The sequence below is a fragment of the Chlamydotis macqueenii genome, chromosome 4 (assembly GCF_036417535.1).
Source record: "Chlamydotis macqueenii isolate bChlMac1 chromosome 4, bChlMac1.mat, whole genome shotgun sequence".
NCBI lineage: Eukaryota > Metazoa > Chordata > Aves > Otidiformes > Otididae > Chlamydotis > Chlamydotis macqueenii.
Genome location: NC_141559.1, coordinates 34896760 through 34905516, shown reverse-complemented (window position 1 = coordinate 34905516; position 8757 = coordinate 34896760). Strand labels below are relative to the sequence as shown.

Genomic DNA, 8757 nt, shown 5'->3' with positions numbered 1-8757 from the left:
TTACAAGTAACAAAGCCTGAAGTGAGGCTGTCTCTGGTAAGTTACTTGCTCTGTGTGTATGATTCATAAATCTTTGCATCACAGTTACTTTGCAGTAGTGTTTGCCATAAGTGGTGCAATTAAATGCATCGCTGCATGTAACTGAACCCATAGAAAGACATGAGCGAGTCCTCTTTATGAAATGCCTCTGTTAAATCCAAGTCTAGTGCTTCTCTTCTAAAATATTTTTGTTCTACTTGCAGTGAAAATAAGAAGGATGTCTAGATTTTCAAGAACGGAATATGCCAGCCAACTGTCAAGAAAATGAGACAGATGTAGGCAGTCCAAATGGCAACAATGCCTTGAATGTACTTTCTGTGTAGCCTGTCTTAATAAATAAGTTTGCCTGTTTAAACAAAATACTGTTCCTGTATTAAAAAGTGTTTATAAACATAGCCATAATACACTTATAACTTGAACCGCAATTTATTTTCTCATGCAAGATAGATCATAGGGTAAGAAAGAGATGTCCTGACTGTATACCAGTAGGTCAGTTTTTTGGAGAAGGAAATGAATGGGTACCCGGTGTCACTCCCACAGCAAACCTGGGAGGCCCCAGCACCTCCACTGTGGGCAGTGCTGGCAGCAGCAGCTGCTTGTTGTTCCTGGGAGGATCTGAGATCCTGGGGAGCCACCGGAGGGGTTTCCTGTGGCGGCTAACAAAGCCTGGTGATGGCAGCCTGACGTACCAAGCCTCTGCCCCTGGCTCCCTGCCTGCAGGTTCTGCCAGCCGAGGGCAGTGACCTGGGCACCCTCTGCTCCTGCCCCAAGTAAGGGCTGTTTTGGAGTGCTGGAGGCACGGGCAGGGGGCACACAACCTTGGCTTCTACCTTTGATCCAAGCCAAGTGGCGCCTGCTCTAGCCTCGGCCCCAGACAATGCCTGTGTCAGGCTTTGCTGGGCAGTGGCAGCACAGGCAGAGATGTACAGCACACTTCATGCCTGATGAACATTTACAGGTCAGTGACTTTGGTTTTGAAAAACAAAAATGCTTCCGTCTTTAAAGGGTTCCTTTAAAGGGTCAAAGCTATCCTTGTCTCCCAGTACATGCCTGCTTTCATCTCTTTCATGCAAAGGCTAATCATTGACGGTGGGATGTCATGTGTGGCACAACAGGAGGGCTGGAAGTTTAGGCTAAAGCTGTCATGTGGAGACAGGAGTATGTGGACAGAAAAGAAAGATAACCGGAGCCTCCCAACAAGGTATCAGTTGTGGAGGGAAAATCAATTTCTCTATTGGTGGCAAATCCATTTGAGAAAGTTCCTGTGTGCTCCCAGCTGTCATTTCCACATCCAGAACTAGAAATTTTTACTTCTTCAAATTGTGCCAAATGCCAAAGCACTTGTGTCCTATGCTATGAATTAGCAAGTGGATGGAAACAATAAGCTGTTTCTGTTTGTATTTCTATTTTGATAACTAATTGTGCTTACAAGGGAACTTTAACAACTCCAGTCCTGTTAGCTGTATAAATGTTCACAAATAAATGACCCTCAGTGCTGTCAACTGGATCCTTCCAGAGCTGAATGTAAAACATAATTGTATCCTTTCCCAAACTAAAAAAAAACCAAAACCCAAAAATCCAGTGTTGTACTGCAATTTGGCATTTATGAACCTCTATAGATCAAAAAGTTGATGTCTCAGAATTTCAGTATGCGATTTAATGCGATTGCCTGCGGTGGTGCTGTTAGAGGTCCATTTTACCTACAGGTGTGGTAGGAAGTTGTCTAGATGGCAGATTGCTAAAGCAGCAAAATTAAGTGGCAAAGAGTGAAAGACAGCCTGTGGGTCTTGCATCAGTGGCTACAGTGGGTCAACACTGATGACTTCCACGTGCTCTAGTTGCCCAAAATTTGAACAACAATCTAATTGTTCCCAAAGTCATCATCCAACTAATGGTTTCACTGCTGGCAACTCTAGCCTTTGCTGCTCAGGGAAGTCACTCAGAAATGAGGTTTTTGAAGCCAGACTGTGTTCCCATGCTTCCTGTTTCCGGAGTGTGTTACTTGGAGGGCAAGGTGATGGGGCAGGCTCAGAGCCCAGTGAAGTACCCAGGTGCTGAGGCCACAGACACACTGAACTGCATCTAGCAGCCCTCTCCATCTTGGTACCCAGAGCTCCCTGGAGTGGGCGGCATTAACTTTTCCACAAAACCAAGTACTTCTTTTCTCTTGAGATTATGTTTCTGTTAAACTTTTTATATTGTTCTTCTTATTGTAATAAATAAACAGAATAATTGAAAGCAGGAGTTGCCCAGAATCTCCTTATTTTTATAAATTTATTTTCATTAGACTTTTATTTTCAGGTGGCTTACTGTTATTCACCCTCCGGGCAAAGTGTTTTTTGGATGGAACAGGTCTGAAAGTTTGTTGCTGTAGCTATGTTGCCCAACTTTCCTTTTGCTCTCTCTTGTTTCATTTTAAATGGTGCTTTATACTTCTTGCTGTTCTTCAAACTGTTTAAACATACATTTCTAGCTGGAGCAAAGAGATGTATTTCTCCTTGCCAGAGAGACTGGTGTATAGCATTGAGTCATGCCATGCCTGGCTCTGACAGGAATTGATAAAATCCCAGACTCCTTGAAATTAAAAGTTGACTAGTACAGGACAAGTCACCAATGCTTGGTGACCACCATGTTTGATTTATCAGAGACATTAAAATCCATATCTCACTTTGATTGCTCAAAGTGTTGACTGGCATCTACTCATGGCATTTATGAACTATTTAAAATCAGTAACTCAGAAGGATGTTACTGTAACCTTCAGACATCAGTAAACCTTACGACAAGCATTCTCATTAGCTTATTGTATCTGCATGAGGCTCACAAGGGATTATACTAGCTGAACGACAGCTAGTGAAACAGATCGTGAGACAAGGTATGAAAGGATCTCTTTTCTATCTGATGGGCGGATAATATTTTATTTGATCAGGATTTTATGGTATTTTATAGCTCCCCAGGATCAGCACAGTCTTGATCTGACTGGGAGGAGAATGTGCAGCCATCCATCTAGGTCAAATGAAGGTCATAAGATGTCTTATTGGCTTTTGCTAATGAAGGGTAGATATGAATTATTTTGTTCCTGGTTGAGCTACAAGAAGAGCTTTTTTAATGGATTAAATTCCCAACTCTTCCTCCTGTGGAAATATTTTTTAAAATAAAATTGTCCAGGAAATGTAGGTAAAAAAAAATGTTTCCTGGTCTCCACACACTGTTGCCCAGCAGACACTGCAGGTGTGTTTTCTGGGACAGCTGGACTCCAGCTCCCAGCTTAGTTGTGGGCAATTTGGATGTGCTCAGCCCCTTTGCTTCAGTCACTCTTTTGAGGATTTGCAGGTTTTCTCAACCAGAGGCGGTAACAACCCTCCCTGAATTGCTAGCAGAGTCTTTCAGGACTGAGGATCCTGAAGTACTCCTGGGTGTGACAGAAATGTATCAAACCCACCACGATTCCATTGATACATTTAAGGCTTAAAAAATATTGCTGGCTGTTGAAAACCCTTGTCTATGGGAGAGCACCTATCTAAAGCTGCAGAAAGGAGAGGTCTAACAGGGAGCTATGGTCTGAATCCTGTGGGAGACAAGTCAGCATGAAGGCCTTAAATTTGTGGATTTCATCTTGCTCCCTAGGCGGCAGCATTTGCTTTCTTTTAAAGCACTTTTTATTTTGTGATCTCAGTGCGGATGTAAGAAAGACTTCTTATTAATAATCGTTTGTATGCATAAACGTTGTGTTAGGAGCTGTGTCGTAGTTCAGCCTCAGTAGGGGCCAGACTACGCAGTATCTCTCTCACCCCCGCACCCTTCGAGAGAATAGGGAGAGGTAATGTAAGAAAAAAGGCTCCAGGTTTCAGATAAGGACAGGGAGAAATCCTTAAAGTCACCATTACGGGCAAAACAGTCTCGACTCGGGGAAAACTACTTTTATTGCTAAAAACACCGCAGGATAATGAGACCGAGAACAAGATAACCTGCCCCCACCCCTCCCTCTTCCCGGGCTTCACATTATCTCTACCACCTTCCCCCGCCCCCCGAGCGGCACAGGGGGGAAGAGGGAATGGGGGTTGCGGTCAGTTCATCACGCGTTGTTATACGCCGCTGCTTTGGCGTTGGGGGAAGAACTCCTCACATTCCTCCCCTGCTCCAGGGTGGGGTCCCACCCGAGGGCCACAGTCCTTCGTGAAACTGCTCCGGCGTGGGTCCTGTCTTCCACGGGGTGCACTCCCTCCAGAACGGCTGCCCCAGCGGGCCCTCCACGGGCCACAGCCTCCTTCAGGCCTCCACCTACACCGACGTGGGGTCCTCCATGGGCTGCAGGTGGATCTCTGACCCCTCTGTGGACCTCCATGGGCTGCAGGGGGACAACCTGCTCCACCACGGTCATCACCACAGGCTGCAGGGGAACAGACTGCCTCACCATGGGCTGCACAAACGTGGGCTGATCCACAGGCTGCAGGGGAATTCTGGTCAGGAGCCGCATTACTCCTGCCCCTCCTTCTTCAATGATCTTGGCGTCTGCAGCCGTTCCTCTCACCACAAAAATTCTTCACCACAGGCAGGCAGACGCCTCTCAGCATCTCTTCACGTCTCATCTCCTCTCCACTTCTTGCAGGCGGGCTGGGCTGAGTCGGGCCCACACAGCCGCCCGGCGGGAGACCAGAGGCTGAGGCCTGCAAGGCCCACAAGGCTCGCGCTTCCCCGTCTCTGCCCCTGCTCAGCATCTTCACATCTTCTCTCCTATTTTTTTTTTTCTGGTTTCCCCTTCTTAAATACATTAGCACAGAGGCATTATCACGGAACGTTCCGCTACCAGTTGGCTCGGCCTCAGCCAGCAGCGGGTCCGCCCTAGGCCCGGCCGAGTCCACTGAAGAAAGGGGAACCACTTCTAGAGCAGCTTGTTCCAGAAGCTGCCACCTTAGCCCCCCCTCACTAAATAAAACCAGAACAAGCTGTTTCTTTCCATCTGTACTATTAGTGTCTTTGGTACACAGTCAACCTCACCTACTTGGCAAAGTTAACTTGCTTTTTTCCTAATCATTGAATCCAAGTATGTTTGCTCGAAGAGAATCTGCAATACATCGTTTTGTTAAAAAAAAATTAAATTATTCAGTGGGCAGATATCTCATAGATGAACCCGTGGCATTCATTGTCATGCATAAGATTGCACTGAGTTCCATCTTAGCTTTATGATCGTCCAGCTGGTCACGCAGCAGTTGCTTCAAACCCTGTTCATAGAAGCAGCACAGGTTTCTGGACAGAGCATTCTTAGCTAGACGACCTCAGGAGAAAAAAGTGACCTTCTTCTGTGAATCAATCTCACCTTTACACTGCAGAAAAATTAACGTTTTAAGTGCTTTTTTTGTCAACTGGTGAGAAACTATATAAGATTCTGGTACACTTATTTTACCTTTTAAGCAGCTCTTAATTACTCTTTCTCACATTAGATGCAAAAGCATTTAGAGTTGATCTAAACCTGTTCCTACTTCAGCTACTCTGTTTCAATTTTTCCCAGTGACAGAGGCCAAGGGGATGAAAAATGCGACTGTGAGGCTCTCTGGAGCAGAGAATAGGGCTGGGACTGAGATGTTGAACTTGTCTAGGAATAGTCCTGTGTCTCTGTAGGTTCTATGGCATATTGCAGCAGCCTCAAACTGCTGGCCCAGAAGGGCCTGAGTTTCCTGGAAACTCTTTTTCTTACCTGCCAGTACCCTTCCAATACTCTGGACACCCAGCAATCCGCAGATGTCTGTAAATGGACACCTGGAGTGAACCCTCTCTCTTCACTCTGTTTGAAGAGCATCTGTCAAAGTGAAGAGTGAGTCTCTTGGGAAGCTTTGGGGCTGCTCTGCAATAGCTATCTGCAGGCATACTCTTACCTTCTGGAAAGCATTGGGAAACTCCAAGTAGCTTGTTTCTCACTGCAAATTTCTAAAACACCAGCTTTGCAAAAACATGAGATTCCAAGACTTTCTGGGGATTTTTTTTTTTTTAAATGGAATTTGTGGTGTTCTGTAAATTGATGGATATGGTTGCCCCACAATATATTAGGAGACATAAGTATAACTAGAATGCACAAAGCAGTAGTGAAATAACTGTGAATGGAAACTCACATCAAACATTAAGTTTATCTAATAAGAATCATAGAATTATAGAATCATTTAGGTTGGAAAAGCCCTTTAAGACCTCAGCCAAGATTGCTGATAAGTGATGGAAAGTGGCTTGGTGAACACTTCTGCCAGCCCCCTCAGTAGCATTGGGTAGATCCCATCTGGCCCTACAGACTTACGCGTCTAGATTTGGTAACTAACCAAATGTAAGCTTAGAACGATGACTTAAAACGTGTAACCACTCCTCTGTGAGGTAAGGACACTGAATTCTGGAGGGTTTCCTTGGATGGCATCCTGATCCAAGGGCAGAATCTCCAATTGAGAGCTGCTGCTTCAAGGAACGCTGCCTCAAAGGGGTCTCCCAGCAGACACCAGTTACAACCCAAGGGAAACCAGGGCTTGTGGTCCGATACGGTCAGGTCAGCCCCCATTGGTTAAGGTGGTCTCCTAGGCGTGCTCGTTACCTGGAGACCCCAGCAGCCACTGCGTGGGCTTGGCTAGAACTTTCAAGGGCTTTCCAGGCACACTCACAGAGAGTTGGTTAAAACAAATTCATTTATTTTCATTACAATAAAAATTATATAGTTATTTACAATGTATCAAATAAAGGGCCCACAGGGCCCATCAGTTCTTTCCAGTGGGATGGCTGGTCCCATCCCCTTATACGTGCTAACAGCACTCTCAGCTGCAATGGCATCTTCAGCTGGACCAGGGCAGACTCCCCAAACTCCCGTTACGCTCAGCTCCTCTCGAGCAGCGTCATCTCCACGCCTCGTTTGTCCACATCTGCGGCGCAGACTCCCCAGGCAGTCTCTGCGATCAGCCTGGCCCGGTGTGCGAAACTGTCGCCCGGGCCCCGTCCGTCTGAGAGGAAAGCAGGTCCTCAGGGTCACGGGCATGGCTGGAGAAGCCTGGGGCCACCAGCACGTGGGCGCAGAGCTGCAGACCTGGGACGTGCAAATTGTCCTGCTGGGTGGCGTCGCCCTCGGTCTGAAAAGCTGCACCTCGACAGCAGCGCAGCTCTCCGGCCGCGCTGTGCTGCTGGTGAAGGCGGCCTCTGCCTACTCCAGGCTCAGGTAGGACACTGAGCTGCCTTGCTGCACTGCAAAAGTCATCTCAGTGCAGATGTTCATCTTGGAGGGGCTTGTCAGCTGGAACCTGCAGGAGTGGGAGGAGGGCAGCACCATGAGCTGGCAGTCGTGCGACTGAGGAAAAAGCAGCCAGGCTGATCTCACCAGCCCTTGGGCCCAGCAGGCGATCTTCTCCACGTCTAAGTAGGAGCACGTGCAGAGGGTACGCAGGAGGTACGAGCTCCGATCCGTCCGCAGCTTGTCCTCGGGATGGTGGAGAAAGCACAAACTGTCCCCCAGCAGCTGCTCCCTCCAGCACATGCACTCCAGCCCCACACGCACGCTGCAGCGCCTTGCTGCCAGCTGCCCCGTGGTGGCCGGCTCCAGGCTGAAAGAGTGCCCGGGGGGTGGCCGCAGGAACACCAGCAGGCGGTAGGAGATGCTGTCCTCATGGATGCGCCAGGTTTCATAGCTGTCATCCATCCCAACGGCTGGCTGCATCTGCGGCATCAAAGTCCTCTTGGAAACCACTTGGCATATATCAAGGAGGTCGCCCACCAGCTTCTTCAGCACCTTGCACGTCTCAGGCAGGCCCTGCACTGGCGATGCACAAGCCAAAGACTTGACACCACTGAGGTCTTCCTCCTCCTCCTCATCTTCCTCCTTCTCCTCCGCCTCCTCGCTGCTGGAGCTGTCCTGCTCACTGCAGCTGACAGAGGCAAATTTCACTTCCCTGGCCAGCCAGCAGATCTCAGCAAGCAGGACCACGGCTCCCGCCACGGTCAAAAGCAGCCGGTGCTGCAACACAGACCGGAGGAGCCAGTCTTCCCACGTGGAGTTGCTCTGCTCCATCTCCTCCAGCAGCTGAATCATCTTCTCACGCAGATGCTCCTCACGCTGCTGCATCCGCTGGGCCGTGGCCACATCTATCTGATGATGGCCCTTCAGCCCATGCTGGATGGCCAGCACAATCACGAGGAGGCCAAGTCCGGCAGCCATGGCCTGGAGGAGGCAGGAGAAAAAGGGGCTCAGCAGGGCTGGGTGGCAGGGAGCACGGGACCGGGGCAGTGGGGCAGGAGCTGCCTGGAGCTGGGGGCCCGTAGGAGAGGTGGGAGGGAACAAGGGCAGGCTTTGCAAGCACTGCAGGGATGGGAGCCACAGGCTCTTCCCACACAGCATTTGGGCACTGCTGGCAACAGGCTTGAAGGGGCCGCGGGCCCTGGCTGGAACCAGCATGGGGCCCGTCCTGCCCAAGCCGCCCTGATGACCAGCCCCTGGCTGGGCTGTGCCCCGTGAAAGGGCAAGGGACACCAGAGCGGAGCCTCCTGAGGCCCCATTGCTGACACACAACAGCGTCCTGACACATCCACACGGCCTCTCTGGGCACCTGCCACCACAGGGAGCCCCGAGCACCTCTCTCCCCAGCCCTGAGGGAGGTGCCGTGCCCTGCCCTGAGGGGCTCGCCTCTCCCTCGGGGTTAGAAACCCCCTGGCCCTCTGTCCCGTCCCCCATTTGGCCCAGCCTTCCCCCTGCATGCTGCACGCACC

At 49.5% G+C, this 8757-nt stretch overlaps 1 protein-coding gene across 1 annotated transcript; it reads right to left on the bottom strand.

The window, feature by feature from the left end:
* Nucleotides 1–7201: 7201 nt before the first annotated feature.
* LOC147600927 (inositol 1,4,5-trisphosphate receptor-interacting protein-like 1) lies at nucleotides 7202–8272 on the bottom strand. The gene has a single exon (XM_086747723.1). It carries the CDS (start codon nucleotides 8207–8209, stop codon nucleotides 7202–7204), a length of 1008 nt encoding a protein of 335 aa, XP_086603849.1. The 5' UTR covers nucleotides 8210–8272.
* Nucleotides 8273–8757: the final 485 nt, after the last annotated feature.